The sequence below is a fragment of the Pteropus alecto genome, unplaced genomic scaffold (genome assembly GCF_000325575.1).
Source record: "Pteropus alecto unplaced genomic scaffold, ASM32557v1 scaffold270, whole genome shotgun sequence".
NCBI lineage: Eukaryota > Metazoa > Chordata > Mammalia > Chiroptera > Pteropodidae > Pteropus > Pteropus alecto.
The window spans coordinates 6,267,318-6,287,368 of record NW_006430735.1 but is presented as its reverse complement, the minus strand read 5'-3'; the positions used below and the strand labels follow the sequence as shown (position 1 = coordinate 6,287,368).

At 34.4% G+C, this 20,051-nt stretch overlaps 1 protein-coding gene across 3 annotated transcripts in view; it reads left to right on the top strand.

Moving 5' to 3' along the window:
- The window catches only part of CFAP44 (cilia and flagella associated protein 44), a 114,596-nt gene that overhangs the window by 81,371 nt on the left and 13,174 nt on the right, over positions 1–20,051 (top strand). For all 3 annotated transcript variants that reach the window (XM_025051201.1, XM_006905499.3, XM_025051207.1), the window contains 5 exons: positions 2,622–2,799; positions 4,671–5,171; positions 8,577–8,780; positions 9,755–9,950; positions 18,829–18,939. In XM_025051201.1, the coding sequence (XP_024906969.1) occupies positions 2,622–2,799; positions 4,671–5,171; positions 8,577–8,780; positions 9,755–9,950; positions 18,829–18,939 (1,190 nt within the window). The remainder of the gene's footprint in view (positions 1–2,621; positions 2,800–4,670; positions 5,172–8,576; positions 8,781–9,754; positions 9,951–18,828; positions 18,940–20,051) is intronic.

The following is a 20,051-nucleotide window of genomic DNA, read 5'->3' as shown; positions in this document are numbered from 1 at the left end:
TCTGCCATTCAGTAGGTTACTTTTTCATTTTGCTTATTCTTTTCGTGTGAAGGCTTTTTAGTTTGATGTAGTCCCACTTGTTTATTTTTGCCTATCTTGCATATGCTTTTGGTGTCAAATCAAAAAAATCATCACCAAGACCAATGTCAAGAAGCTTACCTTGGGTGTTTTCTATAGTAGTTTTATGGTTTCAGGTTTTACACTCAAGTCTTTAATTGATTTAGAGTTGATTTTTGTGCACCTTTTATTGAAGAGACTGGTTTTTTTTACATTTTGTATTCATAACATCTTTGGATTTATATAAATTAATTGTCGATATATGTGTAGGTTTATTTCTGGACTGCTCCACTGATGTGTTTTATGTGTTTCTTCTTATGCCAATATCATACTGCTTTGATCACTATAGCTTTGTAATTAATTTGAAATCAGGAAGCATGATGCCTTTAGCTTTATTCTTCTTTATCAAGATTGCTTTGGCTATATAGGGTCTTTTTTGGCTCCACACAATTTTTAGGATTGTTTTTTCTATTTCTGTGGTAAATGTCATGGGAATTTTGAGAGGGATTGCATTCTATCTGTAAATGGCTTTGGGTAGTATGGACATTTTAGCATTGTTAATTCTTCCAGTGCCTGAGCACAGACTATCTTTCCATTTATTTATGTCTTCTTCAATTTTCTTGTCTTCAATTTCAGTGTCTTAAAAGTTTTTAGTATATGGGGTTTTTACTTCCTTAAGTTAAATTTATTCCTAGGTATTTTATTCTTTTTGATTTATTATAAATAGGATTATTTTTCTTAATTTCTCTTTCTGATAGTTTGTTATTATTTATAAGAACACAACTGATTTTCATATATAGATTTTGTATCCAACTATACTGAGTTTGTTTATTAATTTGTCTTCAATTTCAGTGTCTTAAAAGTTTTTAGTACATGAGGTTTTTACTTCCTTAACTTAAATTTATTCCTAGGTATTTTATTCTTTTTGATTTATTTATAAATAGGATTATTTTTCTTAATTTCTCTTTCTGATAGTTTGTTATTATTTATAAGAACACAACTGATTTTCATATATAGATTTTGTATCCAACTATACTGAGTTTGTTTATTAATTCTAACAGTGTATTAGTCTTTAAGATTTTCTATATATAATATGTCATCTGCAAATAATGAAGTTTTACTTCTTTTTTTCCAATATGGATGTCTTTTATTTCTTTTTCTTTTCTAACTGTTCTGGCTAGGACTTCCATTGTGTTAAATAGAAGTGGGGAGATTGAGCATCCTTGTCTTGTTCCTGATCTTGGAATGCTGCCTATCAATATTTGAACGTAGTTGTTTCATATATTTTTGTTGTTTCCTAGTTACTTCCAGCATGAGGATAATTATGGGCCTTCTTTCTCTAACATGGCCAGAAGTATATGCTCTTGCTCTCTCTCTTTCTCTTTCTTTTCTTTTATTTTAAAAAATATTAATCCTTCCTTTTAGTGTCATTTTACAAATTTAGTATTGTCGATTAATGCATTAGATACCATGCATTTCCTCTGCTATTGTATATGTTTGTTTTGTTAAAGGGCTGACTGCAAGATGTGTATACATATTCATGTTGATTGACAGAGTTCACTTTAAAGAATTAGGTAGATTTCGGTCTCCCAATGAAGATCCCTACAATGGGATGCCAGACTACACCCCAGATGCCTTAGTACTTCCCAAGCTGATAGGTCGGTATCTGTAAAGATAGTTCTGTAGAGATTAATTTTTCAGTTTTAGTCTAGGTATAAAGTTTGCTACTACTTTCTATGTGTGGAGATGGGAAAGTTGGAAGAGCCCAACTGGTTCAGACATTCCTTTTAAACCTTTTAATTTATTTTGCCAAGTAATGTCTAGCATTCCATTCCCTGTTCCATACTTGCCCCGCTCTGTGCTTGGAGCCTTCTAGGAACTCTACCAAGAAGACCATCTTTATCTTTTTATAGACTACTCCTGGGATTATTCTGGGCTACAGTTTCCTCTGGTTTGGTTTATCCATTAATATAATTTTATCTTCTATTTTCTAGAAATGTATCACTATCACTGACTTACTCATGGCTTTCTATTTCATTCTCAGCTTTTCTAATGACTTATTACCTTTAGTACCTCTACACTATCATTTCCCTGGAATTTGGGGAGAAAGGGAAAGGCAAACACATATGTTCATGCTATCATTTTAATTAGATAATACTTTGGGAAATGTTATGACAAATTTTGTGACAAACACTTATGCTATAAATAATGAATTAACTTTCTAGTGAATAAAAACCCCCACCCCATCCCCAAAGCTTAATTTCTATTGTGGGAATAAATAACAATGTTAATGTAAGTTGCTTTGAAATGAACCAAAGCCAAGGAATGATTCAGATTATTTCAGTACTGTCTGGTGAATGTATTTATTTATTTACTTATTATTTTTCTTGGTATTCTTTAAAAATAGTCAACTTTAAAAAATGCTTGGACCTAGACAAAAGTAACGTTACAGACTAAGAATTACACTTTTGTTTCATAATTACATTTGATTACATACCTATAGGAAAGTAGACAAATTAGAGTTTATTGTTATATTTGAGCTGGGTTATCTATTTTTCTCATAGGTACAAGAGTAAACCTGCTGATGACTATGAAGATCCCAAAGATGTTCAAGCCATCAAAGAGGCTCAGATGTATATGGGAGACTTCAACCTGAAGACAGCCCCTGACTATAAGATACCTGAGCACATGAGAATAAATGCTGCCAAGAAGGAAGAGGAACTTGGGCACCTAGACTCTATGGTACTTACTCACAGCTTGTAAGACAATGAGAGGCACCTCAATTTTTAATTGAATTCTGCTAAAACCACTCATTTTGCTATCTGGTCCAGTAGAATAGCAGTCCCTAACCTTTTTGGCACCAGGAACTGGTGCTCTTATGAGAATCTAATGCCTGATGATATGAAGTGGAACTGAGGCAGTGATGCTAGTGCTGGGGAATGGCTGCAAATACAGATGAAGCTTTGCTCGGAGCTGAGGCGGTGATGCCGGCGCTGGGGAGCGGCTGCAGGTACAGATGAAGCTTTGCTCACTCCCCGCTCACCTCCTGCTGTGCGGCCCGGTTCCTAACAGGCCACAAACCGGTACCAGTCCATGGCCTGGGGGTTGGGGACCCCTGCATTAGGATATCTAGTCATAGAAATATAGAACTGGAAAAGTTCCTCATGTTTATCTAGGCCTCAGTTCTCTCATTTCTACTTCTACTACCCATCTTGATGTGGTCCTTTTAGCCTTTGATGTGAAGGAGCTGTTCAACTAGTTTTCAGAGGGAATTGATCCATGTGTAGCTGTAGATTTGGTGTGAATCTCTCTAAGCCTCAGTTATACTGTTTGTAAAAAGGGTATTAGTACCAATTAACAATAGTAAGACAGGTCTAGTCTACCTCATAGGGTTAATACAATGGTCAAATTCTATAAGTGGTCATTTCTTGTTGTAGTTAAATTAGAAATCATTGAAAAGTATCAAGGATTTTAAAAATAGTGTATTATACATTCCTTCTCCCCGTGGCCAGTGTTTAGGTATGTGTAGTATTTGGAAAAATAGAAAGGGTTGGTGTGTAAAGAGGGCTCCTTTAGAAGGCAGGCCTTACAGCCATTTGACTGGTTTGGGCTTGTTCTTTTAAGCTTGATTCTCAATCCTCTAGATGCTTCAGAATTGGTTCCCCATTTACCCAAGTACTGGATTTCGTGTTTAAACCTTAACTTTTTAACGGTTTGTTCTTGAGTACATAAAGCATTACCTCTATTTTATTACAGTATTTTTGCTTCATAGATAGTAAATATACAGGTTTAAGTTTTGTTAAGACTGCTTGGAAAAGTGCCTTTTGACATTTTATTATTTTAATTAGTATATTTATGCAAAGTAACTCTTAATAGCTCTCTATGCATCTAGCTGCCTAATGGCACACAGGAGCAGGGTTGCATGGATCCATAGGCTCTGGTAAGGGCATTTAGGAAACACAGACAAGGAAGAAGGGTGGTAGTGAGGGAGACATGGGCCTGTATGGCACCTGTGGCTGGAGACAAGGGACACAGAGCATGGAGCTTAGATAAATGGAGAAGAAACCAAGGAAGAGTCCTGGAATCTCTTGGTGTGACATGATACTGAAATTCAGGATTATAACCTTGCCTGCACAAGGAGTAACAGCAATAATATGCCCAAAATACAGAATGAAAAAGGCTAAATTATAATTTGGCCCTAGTTGGGCAACCCTAAGTGAGTCTAAGCCAATGAGATTTGAGTTTCCATCAGGAAAGGGCAGTTACTTGTCTGTTCCTGACCAAAGAAGGTCACTTCCCCTCCCTGGGACTTGGTTGAGTACAAGCCTTCAGGAAGGACTTCCACTGAGTTTTGGGAGGAGAGGACAGGGGAACTCAGCCCTACAAGCCAGCAGAGAGATATGAGAGGCCACATCAAGACTGTTTCCTTCTTTTGGAGAGGATAAACGGGGAAAAGCCTAAAAGCTATAGAGAAGAGTAATTCAGTAGTGAACAAGAATGATCAAATAAATTTTTATCTTGAATTTTTGTTAGGCATACCAGTCATGGGAGAGCAGCAAATCATAATTATGAAGTGGTTGTCATTTTGCTTCTTTTCTGTTCTTTTTTATCAGACCCATACAAAGAAAATGAATATGAACAAGTGCATCGTCTCTCTCAGAGACCTTAAAGTGGCTGTCATTGAGGAAATACAGTGCCTGGTACAAGAGCTGAAGAACATTCAGTCAACTCTTCACATATCCAAGCACATCCCCATTCCTCAAATTCCTCAGATACACCCGGAAGAAGTTCCTGAAAAGAGATTTCACTATGATGAACAAACTCTCCAAACTTTTAAGCTTCAGAACACGGAAAGAAAGAGTGAAAAGACCCCTCAAATGGAACAGGCAGTGTCTATAGGCCAAAGCGGAGGATTTCTCAGACTCTCTTCTGGAAAGGATGGGGATTTGACCACACGAGATTCAGTGTCTAGATCGTCAAAGGCATCATCATTCGGTCTAGATAATACAAAGTTAATAGAATTTGAAAAAGCAGATCCAAGTGATGTGGAATTGGAGATTATGAGGAGGGATGAAATTAAAAACATATACATGCAACAGTATTTGACCAACAGGGTAAGGGGTGAGACTGTGCCTATTTAAAGCTGAAAGAGAGTGGAGCAGGGAAGTAGCTCTAGTTTCTTTTTAATTTGTTTTAAATTTCTCTACGTTAACCTTCCCCAAAACCTGACCGGCCTACAACTCACTAATGGCTTAGCTTCCTACCTATCAGTGGTCTTCTGAAAATCATTGTGCTCTGCCCAGGACTTTGGAATTTTTTCGATTTTTTTCTTTTTGGAAAGCTGACTAAGCATTATGGACAAACCCATGTTAACTGGCATCTACCTAAAATCATGGTAAGAGGAAAGTGGTGGAGCAGCTTTCAGATGATAGATGGAACAATTATAAACCTTCCAGATAAAGTAGACCACCCTCTGCTTTTAATATGTGATTTGCTCCATTAGTGGGATGTTCATGGTGATGACTGGCGTCATAATTGTTTGGAGCTAGAAAAACATCTAGGAAAATCAGAAAGAGCCTGGGGCCAGTTGTGCAGGAGGTGCTCTAAATATGGAGGGAAAAGGATCTTCCCTGGATAAATAGCTCCTCACCGCCAATTGTACAGAGTCCTTTTCCTCACTCTGTCCTTTTCGGCTCCACCCTATGAAGCATCCCCTATAGCTTCCCAACCATATTCTTTACCCGTTATCTCTACTTCATCCAGGCCTATCTTCTCACTCTTCTGCTTCCCGCCTCTACCCTCTCAATTATGAATTTCATAGCTCTGCCTTTTCCTTTGCTATTTCCTTCTACCTGCAATGACTTCCCTCCAAAATTGTCATCATTCAAAACTTAGCCCAGTTCCAAACCCTCTCCAGAATCTTCTGTCTATATTACATAGTCTCCTTTTTCTAAACTCCAATTGTACCTACAATCAGCCTATCATGGTTTGCACTTGCTGTTTTATGTGTATTAGTTTTGTCTTGCAAATTAGGTTATATAGTTCTTGAGGGAAGGGCCACATAAACTTCTGATTCTCCCCCTCTTCCTCAATGTCCAGTACAATGCCAGACATATAGTAAATATTTAGTAAAAAGTTTTGATTTAATTGACTAATTTATTTATTTTATTAATTAAAAAATATTTATTGGACATTCTATGAGCAGGGAAAGTGCTAGCTAGCTAGTAGGAATGCAACAGTACTCAAGCTGGACATGTTCTCTATTCTCATACAACTTACAGGCTGTCTAGGGTAAGAGAGAATGAAACAAGCATAACCCTTACAAACTTGGACACCTGTGGGGTACAGTCTCAGGATGATATTGTGCTAAAAAGTATAGTCCTGACTCCACAGAAATTTAAAAATAATTCAGATTTGTTGAACAAGCATTAAAGGGGAGCCCACTTTGTCTATAGCTTTACATACAGTTTAATTTTTCCTTTTCCTTCATTTATTTTTAAAGCTAGCTGAAATTCTTTGACAGTTTCACTGCCCCAAACCCAGAGACCTCTTCTTCTTCTTCAGCCCCAGTCTGGGCCCTCACTCATTATAAGCTTTTGACAGTTGGGGCTCTTCATCATGTACAGCCTAAAGAAAGACATGAAATGGTTTGCTTCTTCCTGTTGTATTAGTTTCCTCAAGAGAATTAGCCCTCGGGGCTTTCTCTTGATTTCTTCATCTCCTTTGAGATGGGGTAGGGGAGAAGCTGTGCCAAAGTCAGAGCAAAACCGAGGATTTAAAATTGTTAGGATGGCAGTGGAATAAGGTCTAGACCAGGACTTGGGATACTTAGGTTCTTAGCTCTGTGACGAATTAGCTTTGATCTCAGGAAAATCACCTATAGCCTTAATTTCTTCATTTGTAAAATAAGATTAAACAGATTTCTGTGGGTCTATGATTATATTTATCTATTTAAAAATACTGTTCTGTAGATTTGAAAATTTTCAAAATAAGTTGAGGGAAATAATTTTTTGGTGTTTATTGTATGAAAAGCAATGTAGAGATACTGTAGGGATATAATGGAGATAGATATAAACACTATGATCAAAGAGCTCACAGTCTTTGACTTAAACCATTCAGTACAGCAAGAAGAGCATTCTTCCTTCCTTCCTTCCTTCCTTCCTTCCTTCCTCTGTCTCTCTCTCTCTCTCACTCTCTCTCTCTTTCTTTCTTGAGCTTTCCTTAGCTATTCAGAGCCTTTTGAGGTTCCATAGCAATTTTAGGATTAGTTGTTCTGGTTCTGAGAAGAAGGTTATTGCTACTTTGTAGGAACTGCACCGAATCTGTGTATATGCATATATAATATGTACAGATACACATATATACACACACACACATATATGATTAACTCTGGCTTTCTCTTTTTTTGGCAGTGGAGTTGATCAAATAAAAGCTAACTTACTTTAGCTCAAAACCCTTATATTCAACTTTAGTTCATTTGTTGCTTTTAGGTTTATATCCTACACATAAGTGATATCATGTGATTTTCAACCTTTTCTGTCTGGCTTATTTCACTTAGCATGATTATCTCAAGGTCCATCCATGTTGTCACAAATGGCAATATTTCATCTCTTCTTATGGCTGAATAATATTCCATCGTACCACAGCTTCTTTAGCCAATCATCTATTGTAGGACACTTTGGTTGCTTCCATGTCTTGGCCACCATGAATAATGCTGCTATGAACATTGGTATGCAAATATCTTTTGGGATATGAGTTTTCAAGTCTTTGAAGTAAACACTCAGTAGAGGGATTCCTGGATCACGTGGTAGATCAATTCTTAGTTTTTTGAGGAAGCTCCATACTAATTTTCATAGTGGCTGTACCAATTTGCAGTTCCACCAGCAGTATATGAGGGTTCCTTTTACTCTGTATCCTCTCTAACACTTATTACTTGTCCTGTTGATTATTGCTATTCTAACAGGTGTGAGATGGTATCTTATTGTGGTTTTGATTTGCATTTCCCTAATAGCTAGCGATGATGAGCATCTTTTCATATGTTTATTGGTCTTTTGTATGTCTTCTTGGGAGAAGTGTCTGTTTGGGTCCTCTGCCCATTTTTTAATTGGATCATTTTTTGTTGTTGTTGTTGTTATTGAGTTGTGTGAGTTCTTTTTATATTTTGGATATTAGGCCTTTATCAGAGGCATTGCAAATATATTTTTTCATTCAGATGGTTGTCTCTCGTTGACAAGAAGGGAATTTTTGATCAATGGCTTTATCAATGGTGAAGAAATAGCTGGAAGGACTGTAGTTACAAAGTTCCTACCACTTGACAAATAAGTTCATTTCTATAAATTTAAGACCATTGATGAATTGATTTATATGACTAGATACAATGACACACACCCATGTAATTCACCCATAGTAAGGGCGTAATGAGAAAATGCTTTTACCCAAACTAATTAGTAGTATTAGATAGTTTAAAGAATATCTTTACCTGTTTTTCTAATATATCCTCAAATCTTTTTTCACTTCAGATCAAAGAACTGACTATCACTTTTGATGCAGAACTCCATCTCCTGAGACATCAGAAACTGAAACTAGATACTCAGATGAAATTATCTGACCTGCACCATGTCACATTATTTCAAGAAATCCTTCTCCTCAAGAATTTTGAAAAACAGGAGAACATACTTCAAGAGCGTGTTAATTCATTAGACAAAGAAGAACAGGACATGCAAGTATGAACAGGCAGGAGAATGCTAGCTGGCTGTGCCCTTAGTTATGGAGGGAACTTGGTTCTTCTTTGTTTTTCTCAACTAAATTTCCTCCCTTGTTCTAGTCTTCATCCCTTTCTTGTCTTCTCTCCTTTCTTCTTTCCCCATTATTCTTGCTTGCTCTCTGTTTTTGGTATCCTTGGTCAGAGAAAAGTAAGTCAGATTTTTTAGTGAATTTGGTGTATTCTGTAAGGTAGAATAAAATTTTCAAAAGTGAGCCTTATAGTTTATCTGTGGACTTCAAAAGTTTATATTTTTGTTGTCACTAGCTACCATATACAGTTGAGTTTTGATTATATGCCATCCTTATGAATATAACTGGAAAAAAATTTGGTGAGTTTCTTAAATATGATAGCTATTTTCAGAGTAATATATAATTAAATATTATAGAAAATTAAGTTTCTTTATTTCTTATATATGTATATTAAATTTAAAGAGGTAAATTATATCACCTTTGTCTTAAAGGAAGAAAGATTCTAAATAGATATTACATACTGAATAGAGATATCCATTTTTAGATATATCAGCTTTCCTAAGATGCAATGTAGCTTCTCATTTTAGTTATCATATATAGTTATGAAAAAAACTTTTATTTTTCAGACCATACACACAGAAATATTAGTTGACATTCACATATCAGTAAAAATTTCAATTTAATTAATTTAGATTTTTTGAGGAATCTAAACATTTAAAAACTGATCTTATTCGATTCTGAACTTAACTATTTGGATTTTTTTTCTTTTTTTTTTTTTTACAAAAGAACTATAAAATTTAACCAAATATATGATGGCTCTGTAAATATCAGAAATATAAACTTCTATGAAGAAATTTTAAAAAATGTGTAAAGAACTGTACCCTTAACATTGTGATATGCGTTATTCTCTGAACCCAGTTTATCAGAAATATTTTATCATTTGTTTTTGTTTTTGTTCATTTAGTGGAAAATAAATGAAACTCTTAAAGAAATGGAAGAGAAAAAGAATGAAATCAATAAGCTCCAGGAACAAGAAAAGGCGCTTTATGCTGGTTTCCAAACAGCCCTTGGAGAAAACAATAAATTTGCCAACTTCCTCATGAAAGTTCTAAAGAAGAGGATTAAGCGGGTAAAGAAAAAGGAGGTTGAAGGAGATGCTGGTTTGTATTTATCTTTTATATATGATACTAGTTTTCTCATTAACATGAAATAAATAACTAAGGGATATATTAGACACTTTTAAAAATCACAAAATAGACAATTTAGTGACATTGTGGAGGTTAAAAAGGAGAAGATATAAACCTTTTAGGTCTCTAACCATCTGGAGTTTGTGTGTGTGTATCTGTGTGTACCTGGTATGAGATAGCATAGAGTAGTTTCATTTAACAAGCATGTCTTTTCAATTGTTTATTTGTCAACTGTATATCTTTGGTAAAATGTCTCCATGGCTTTTGCCTATGTTTGAACAGGATTGTTTGCTTTCGTACTGTTGAATTTTGAGAATTCTTTATATACTCTACATACTAGTTCTGTGTCAGATATATGGTTTGCAAAGATTTTCTCCCAATATGTAGCTTGTCTTTTCATTCTCTTAACAGGATCTTTTTGGGACAACAGTTTTTAACTTTGTTGATGTCCAATTTGTCAATTTTTCCTTTTATGGATCTTGTTTTGGTATTAGGTCTAAGAATTTTGTCTAGCTTTAGGTCCCAAAGATTTTCTCCTGTGTTTTATAATAGTTTTATAATTTTACATTTACATTTAAGTCCATGGTCCATTTGGTTTTAATTTTTTTGTGAGGTTTTAAGACTTAGGTCAAGGTTTTTTTTTTTTTCTCCTATGACTGTCTAACTTTTCTAGCTCCGTTTGTTAAAAAGACTATTGCTCTTCCATTGAATTGCTTTTGATCTTTGTCAAAAATCATTTGGGCCTATTTCTGTGGATCTATTTCTGGATTATCTATTATGTTCTATTGATCTGTATGTTATCTCTCCACCAATACTACAGTCTTGATTACAGTAGCTATTGAGTCCTGAAATCAGGTATACTAGTTCCTCCCCCTTTATTCTTTTTTAACATTGTTTTAGCTATTCTTCTTCCTTTATCTTTCCATATTTTAGAATAATTTTCATATTTAGAATAATTTTCATATTTCCAACAACAAAAAAATCTTGTTGGAATTTTGATAGGTTTAATTGTGTTAAACCTTTATATCAATTTGTGGAGAATTGGCATCTTTATTATGTTGTGTGAACACAGTATATATTTATTAGAGCTTTGATTTCTCTGTCAGCATTGTGTAGTTTCAACATACAATTCATGTTAATGTTTTGTTAGATTTATACCTAAATATTTCCATTTTTTGAGCGATTTAAAATGCTATTTTATTTTTTAATCTCAGTGCCACATGCTCACGCTACTGCAGACGGTCCCTGATTAACTTACAATTTTTTGACTTTACCATGGTGCAAAAGCAATATACATGCAGTAGAAACTGTACTTCAAATTTTGGATTTTGATATTTTCCCAGGCTAGCAATATGCAGTACAATATTCTCTAATGATGCTGAGTGGTGGCAGTGAGCCACATCTTCCAGTCAGCCACATGATCATGAGGATAGAAAAATGATACTCTACAGTGTAGTGTTAAATGCATTTTTAATTTAAAATATTTTCAACTTATGATGAGTTCATGTATCCCACTGTAAATCAAGGACCACTTGTATATAAAAAGACGATTGCTTTTTAGATTTTTATCTCATATCTTATGACCTCATTTATTAATTTAGAAGTTTTTGATAGATTTCTTAGGCATTTCTAGGATAATATATTTCATCTGCAAATAGGAGAAATGTATTAATTTCTGATCTGTGTGCCAATTTCCTTTTCTTGCCTTATTGTGCTATTTAGAACACTCAGTACTATAGTGAAATAGAATGCTGAGAGCTGATATCCTTTCCTTATTCCCAATATTAGCAGAGAAAAGCATTCAATCTTTCACCATTAAATATGCTACCTGGTAGGTATTTCACAGAGGAAGTTCCATTCTGTTCCTATTTTTCATGAGTTTTTTTTTTTTTTTATCATGAGTGGGTATTGGATTTTGTCAGATGCTTTTCTGCATTGATTGATGATTATGTGATTATATGATTTTTTTTAATATGATGGGTTACATTCACTGATTATTGATTCAGACTTGCACCCTTGAAATAAAACTCCCGTGGTATAGCATATGATTCTTTTTATATATTGCATAATTCTATTTGCGAATATTATTAAGCAATTTTATTAAGAAATTTTGTCTGTGTTCATGAGGATCATTGATCTGTAGTTTTATTATTATTATTATTTTTGTACTGTCTTTGTTTGGTTTTAGTATCAGGATGATACTAGCTCCAGAATGAGAATTTGGAAGTTTTCTCTCCTCTTTGATTTTCTGGAAGGTATTGTGTAGAGAGCGGTAATTCTTCCTTAAGTGTTTTGTAGAGTTCTCTAGTGAAACTATTTAGACCAGTAGATTTCTTCAGAGGAGTTTTAAAATTACAAATTCAATATTCTTAATAGTTGTTATCTATTTCATATTGAGTGAGTTGTGATAGTATCTTTGGGGAATTGGTCTATTTCATCTAAGTTGCCTAATTTATGTGCATCAAGATGTTCATTATATTTCCTTGTTATCTTTTAAAACATGCAGTGTGGGTTTGTAGTAATATCATCTCTTGCATTCTTTACACTGGTAACTTGTTTGTTCACTATTTTATTTATTTATTTATTTACACTGGCTGGAGGTTTGTCAGTTCGATTGATCTTGAGAATAAATGGGCTCTTCATATAAGTGATTTTGTCTATTGTTTTTCTGCTTTCAATTTTATTGATTTCTACTGTTATCTTCATTGTTACCCTCCTATTGCTTGCTTTAGATTTATTTTGCACTTCTGTTTTGAGATTTTCAGGTGGGAGCTTAAATTATTAGTTTGAGACTTGTCCTCTTTTCTAATATGGCACTTTAAATTTCTTTCTCGACATTGCTTTAACTATATTCCACAAATTATAATAAGTTGCATTTTCATTTTAATTCAGGTCAATATAGTCTTAAAATTTACACTGAGGTGTCTTCTGGGCTCCATGGATTATATAGAAGTATGTTGTTTAGGTCTGAGTGTTTTGAGATTTTTCTGTTATCTTTCTGTTATTAATTTCTTGTTTGATTCTATTGTGGTCAGAGAACACATTCTGTACAATTTCAATTCTTTTATAGTTGTTGAGATTTGTTCTTGGTCTACATGTGGTTTAATGGTCTGTCTTGGTATATGTTCTGTGGGCACTTGCAAAGTATGTGTATTCTGCTATTTTGGGTGAAGTGTTCTATTATTATCAACTAGTTCTGTTGGTTGATGGTGCTGTTCGGGTCTTCTATATTCTTACTGATTTTCTGTATAGTCATCCTATTCAATGTTGAGAGATGGGGGTTGACGTCTCCAGGTATAATTATGGATTTGTCTATTTTTCTTTTTATTTCTACTAGTTTATGCTTTACATATTTTGCAGCTGTCGTTTTATGTATACACATATAGGATTGTCATGGCATCTTGACACTTATCATTATACAAGGTTTTACTTTGTCTCTAGTGATTTTCTATGCTCTGAAGTCTATTTTATCTGATATTAATTTAGCCACTCCTGCTTTGCTTTGATTAATATTTTCACGATATATCTTTTCTCTCTTTTTATTTTCAACTTGAATATAAATATATGTATGTATACATATTTGGAGTGAAATATATATATATATGTGTAGATATATGAAGTGAAGCATATGGTTAGATAATGTTTTTCATCTACTCTGTCTTTTAATTGGTGTATTTAAATCATTTATATTTGATATATTTGGTTTTAAATCTATCATTTTTAAATTTGTTCTTATTCTCTGTTTATGTCTTTTTTCCCTTTTTCCTATCCTCCTGTGGGTTACTTGAACATTTTTTAGAATTCCATTTTAATTTTGTCTTGTGTTTTTGAGTGTATTTCTTTGTATAATATTTTAAGTGGTTGTTCTATATATTATGTTATATATACATAATTTATTCGAGTCCACCAATATCATCACTTTACCAGTTTAAGAATTCTTACCTATCTTTATATCCCTTTATCTCCATCATACTATTTTTATTATATTATTATTATGTTGAGTATTTCCTCTAGGTATATCTATAACCATATCAGACAATGTTATAATTTTGGCTTCAATCATCAAACATAATTTGAACACTGAAAGAGAGGAAGAAAGCCTATTGTATTTATCTACATTTTTGCTTACCATGTTCTTTCTTTTTTCCTGATGTTCAAAGATTCCTTTTATTTCTTTATAATAATTTTTTAATTTTTCAATTACTGTTGACATAAAATATTAGTTTCAGGTGTACAATATAGTAATTAGACATTTATATAATTTACAAAGTGATCACCCCAATAAATCTAGTACCCATATGTAGGTATTACATCTGACACTATCTGACACCGTACATAGGGATTACAATATTATTGACTATATTCCTTTACATCTTCATGACTTTTATAACTACTACTTTGTACTTCTTAATTACTTTTCCTCTTTCCCCCATTTGGCGACCATCAAAATATTCTCTGTATCTATGAGATTGTTTCTGTTTTGTGTTTATTTTATTTTTTAGATTTAAATGAAATCATACGGTATTTGTCTTTCTCTCTCTGACTTATTTAGTATAATGCTCTCTAGGTCCATCCATGTTATTCCAGATGACAAGATTTCATTCTTTTTTATGGCTAAGTAATATTCCATTGTGTATATGTACAACTTCTTCTGTATCTATTTGTCTATTGATGGACACAGATTACTTCCATATCTTGGCTATTGTAAATAATGCTGCAATGAACATGTAGATGCATGTCTTTTCAAATTAGTGTTTTGTATTTCTTCAGATAAATGCCCAGAAGTGGGATTACTGGGACCTTCTTTGTCTCTTGCTATAACCTTTATTTGAAAGTTTATTTTGAAAGAAAAAAAAGAAGAAGAAAACACATAATGTCAAAATAAAGTCTATTTTGTCTTATATAAATATTGCTACTCTAGTTCTTTGTTTTTGTTTCCATTTTCATGAAATATATTCTACCTCTCTACCTTTCTATCTGAAGTGACTCTCTTGTAGGCAATGTATATAAGGGTCTTATTTTCTTATCCATTCAGCCACTCTATGTCTTTTGATTGGAACATTAAATCTATTTACATTTAAAGCAATTGTTGATAGATATGTAGTTATTGCCATTTTGTTATTCATATTTTTGGCCTTTCCCCCCCCTACTTTTTCTCCTCCTCCTCCTCCTTCTTTCTCCTTCTTCTTGTCTCTTTAACATTTCTTGTAATGCTGGTTTGTTCATGATGAACTCCTTTAGCTTTTTCTTGTCTGGGACGTTCTAAAACCAGGACTACTCTGCTCAGAAAAGCTATTCTAAATGATAGCTTTGATGGGTAGAGTAGCCTTGGTTATAGGTCCTTGTCTTTTATCACTTTGAATATTTTGTGCCAGTCCCTTCTGGCCTGCAAAGTTTCTGCTGAGAAATCAGCTGACAGTCTTTTGGGACTTTGTAGATGAAAATTTTGTGCCAGTCCCTTCTGGCCTGCAAAGTTTCTGCTGAGAAATCAGCTGACAGTCTTTTGGGAACTCCTTTGTAGATAACTAATTGCTTTTTTCTTTTTGCTTTTAAGATTCTTTCTTTGTTTTTAATCTTTGGCATTTTCATTATGATGTGCCTTGGTGTGGGCCTGTTCAGGTTCATTTTGTTTGGGACTCTCTGTTCTTCCTGGCCTTGTATGTCTATTTCCTTCACCAGGTCAGAGATAGTTTTCATCATTATTTCTTCAAATAATCTTTCAATTCCTTGCGCTCTCTTTTCTCCTTCTAATACCCTATGATGTGAATGTTGTACAGTTGTCCCAGAGGACCCTTAAACTATCCTCGTTTTTTTAAAATTCTTTTTTCTTGGTGAGAAACACTCTGATACTCAATTGTTTATCCTCTACAGGTAAAGTATCACTTTTTTCTCACTGCCTTCAAGATTTGCTTTTTGTCTTTAATTTTCAGAATTTGACTGTTATCTGTCTTAGTGTAGACTCCTTTGAGCTTTTCCTCCTTTGGATTTAGTCAGCTTATTTAATCTGCAGGTTTATGTCTTTTGCCAAATTTTAGAAGTTTTCAACCATTATATCTTCAAGTACTTTTAAAGATTCCCTCTGTCTTCATTCCTTCTGGTATTCCAGTGGCATGAATGTTAAATCTTTCATTATAGTCTCATAGGTCCCTGAGGCTCTGGGGTTTGGGTTTGGTTTGTTCATTTTGCAGTCTATTTACTTTCAGTTGTTCAAGTTGATGAATGTCTATTGTTCTATTTTCAAGTTCACTGATTCTTTCTCTGTTTTCCCCATTCTGATGTTGATCTTATTCATTGAGTTTTTATTCTAGTAATTATAGTTTAAAATAAAATTTCTACTTACTTCCTCTTTATAGCTTTTCTTTTTTCTTTGTTTTTTTTTTTTTCCTGAGACTGTATTTAGTGAAGCTTTGCAGTTTTCTTTTTTTCATTTTTGCTTCAAGTGTATTCATATTTGCTCATCGAAGCATTTTTATCATGGCTGTTTTAAATACTTTGTCAAATAATTCTAACACTTCTGTCATCTTAGTGTTGGCATTTATGGTTTCTTTTTTTTGTATTCAGTTGGAGATCTCCCTGGTACTTGGGATGATGAGTGACTTTCTATTGAAACCCAGAAACTTTCATATTATGTTATGAGACTCTGTATCTCATTAAAATCTTCTGTTTTACTTGGCTTTCTCTAACACTGCTTTGCCAGAGAAAAGGATGGGTGCCTGCTTCTTACTGCCAGGTGGAGATACTCAGCTCTTATAGTCACCTAGCAGAAAGGGGATCTCCTACTTACTGCCATATGCAGATGGAATTCCAGCTCCCTCACATAGTCTCTACTGATGATGTGCTGGGGATGGCCTTGGTGGCTCTGGGCAGAGTTGAAAATCCTGACTCTACACTAGGGCTCTTCGGACACTGCCTCTGTGGAGAGGGATAAGGGAACCTTTTTACTGCCAAGTGAGAGTAAAAGTTCAGGTTACCTATGGGGTCTCTACAGACATCTTAATGGTGCAGGAGTAGACTGATTACCAGACAGAAGTAATGAAAATTTCTATTCCCTATTCGGACTTCTCTAACACCATCCTGGTGGGAATGTTGGTGTGCCTCATTACAACTTTGCAAGGGTAGATGTCTAGGCTCCCTACTTGGCTTTGCCGTGGGTGGGAGTGGGACCACAGTTTTGTTTTGTTTTGTTTTTTATGTGATGGGTGATGGGAGTATTGTCTAAAAGTTTTCTGTCTTGCTAGGCTACCTCTTTACTGGTCATTTGGCTAGAGAGAATAGGCTCTTATGGGGCCTTTTTATATCTGTGCTTGTTGGTGTTTACAGTCACTAATTTATTCATCTCCAAGTCTGAAGTATATGAGGCAAAAAGAAGACACTGAGAACTCACCACAGTGTTGTTCCTCAGGTTCTGAGGTGCATAGTTTATCTGCCTTCTTATTTTTTTTTTTACTTATAATATTCAGTTTATAATATTAATAGTTTATCTGCCTTAAGGTTTTTTTTACTTATACTATTCAGAGTCTTTAGCTGTATTTAGTGGGAGGAATCAGGAAAAGTAGGCCTACCTCATCTTCCTAAAAGCAGAAGTCTATGTAAGAATTTTAAGATATTATTTTAAAGTTTGATGACTCATTTCATAAGATGGTACAGATCACTTAAAGTAATTTTAAGAGAGAGCTTAAATTTAAGAAATCTTCTAGAGATTATGAGGTGTACCTCTTATCTCCAACTTGATGTTCTGTAAAATTGAAATTGCTAATTGATGATCTGTGGTTCACAGAAGTCTTCAAGGTGTTTTTTTAAAAAAATGGGGCAGAATTGGGTGTGGGCGTTCTACAATTCCTTATCCAAAACTCTTGGGGGCAGATGTGTTTTACTATTCAAAATTCTTTATATTTTATAAAAGATATCATATGTAACATTGTTAAAGAAATTATTCATAATACTTGTTAAAGAATAATAAAGCAGACTTTATTTACGGGGGACAACTACAATGGGATTTTGTAGGAAGGGAGAGAAATCAGCTTGACTCTGAATATAACAAAGACAAGTAGAGATTTATAGCCAAAGAGCAGAGTGGAGGTCAGTGGATGGAAAATTGTTAAGAGGTAATCCTTTGCTAAACTGATTTCACAGGATTTTGGCTGAAGGAAGGCCAGAGTGGTCAGATATTGAGGGCAGAGAATAAGGAACTTGATCAGATATCAATGGTGGGCGATTTTTACTAAACTGACTTAGCAGGATTCTTGCTAAAACTAGACTAAATGGGCCAAGGACAGAGCTCAAGGTCAAAGACTAGTCAGAAAGAGGACTCAGAGGAGCCTGAATCAAGTTTGGTCAGGGAGAATCTTTGTCACTAACACCCCAGCAGAGTTTGGTGCAGGATCTCTAAATCAAACAGCTCAGTAATTCTGTAGCAAGACATACATTATTATTATTAATGCTAAGTAGGTTAAATAAAGATTATAAATAGCATTTCTTCAGATAAATTGTGAACATCTTCTCTGCTTTCAGAGCACTATGATTTAGGAATTGTGGACCTATATAATTTCATATAATTCTTAAATTGAATTTTAAAATTTAATTTCAAGAGTGTGTTAGGTGGGTCATAGCATAAACAGTTTGGCAGCCTAGTCTCAACCCTCTCTGACCTGATGCGTTGAAATTAATTGTACAACCTTCTGCAGGCATATGGTCTCTATGTCTTTAACCTCTTCTAAAAGTATTGAGTCATTTCTTCTTTATCTCTGTTATTTTCCTAGTGACTAACTCATTGAAAATATTTTTAAAATCTGAGATTCAGTTTAACGCAGGAACTTCTCTTCTTATTAACAGTGTTTTCCTCTCTCCTTAGATGAGGATGAGGATAGTGATGAATCAAGTGAAGAAGAATCCAGCTTGGAGAGTGATGAGGATGAGTCTGGATCTGAAGCTGAGGTTTTTGATGATTCTATCTGTCCTACAAGTAAGTTGGATAAAACCTTGTGTTCTCTATGAAGTATGAATATGGATTAACCATACCAGTAAGGTCCTTTTTTTGGTTTCTCAATTGCCTTATAATAAAATTTAAGGAAACGATGTTTTAAGATGTATGAAGTATAGTGTAACAAATACTTTGGAGGGCTCTCTGGATGGTTTATTTTCTGTCTTTTTAGGCAGCCATGTATGATGACAAATTAAATAACCTGCAGACAATCTGTAGTTGATTCAGTCATTATTTATACAGTAAGTTTCTTTTTATAGAGAAACAAAAATTGTGTATATTTTTTCTCCCCCCACCGCCCTTTTTCTTTAACAAAGCTCTCTCTTTTTGGCAAACCCATTCAAATTTTCATTTTTCATTTATTTTTATTTTTTTATTAAGTTTATTGGGGTAACATTGGTTAATATGATTATATAATTTTCAGGTGTACATTATAATTTGACATCTATATATTCTATTGTGTGATTACCACCCAAAGTCCAGTTTCCTTTAACTACCATGTATTTGATCCCCTTTAGCCACTTCGCACTCTCCTACTAACCTCTATTTGACTCCCTTTACTCCATCTACTTCTCCCCTCCTCCCCAACCCCTACTCTCTGGTAATCACTACTCTATTGTCCATGTCCATGAGTCTCTGTTTGTTTGTCTTGCTTATTTGTTGCTTTTAGGTTTATATCCCACATATAAATGATACCACGTGATTTTTAAATTTTTCTGTCTGGCTTATTTCACTTTTACGATTGTCTTGAGGGCCACCCATGTTGTCGCAAATGGCAGTATTTCATCTCTTCTTATAGCTGAGTAACATTCCATTGTACATATGTACCACAGCCAATCATCTATCGTAGGACACTTCAGTTGCTTCCGTGTCCTGACCACCGTGAAGAATGCTGTTATTGACATCGGTGTGCAAATATCTTTAAGAATACGGGTTTTCAAGTCTTTGGGGTAAATACCCAGTAGAGGGATTGCTGGATCATATGGTAGATCCATTCTTAGTTTTTTGAGGAATCTCCATTCTGTTTTCCAGAGTGGCTGTACCAATTTACAGCCCCACCAGCAGTGTATGAGGGTTCCTTTTTCTCCACATCC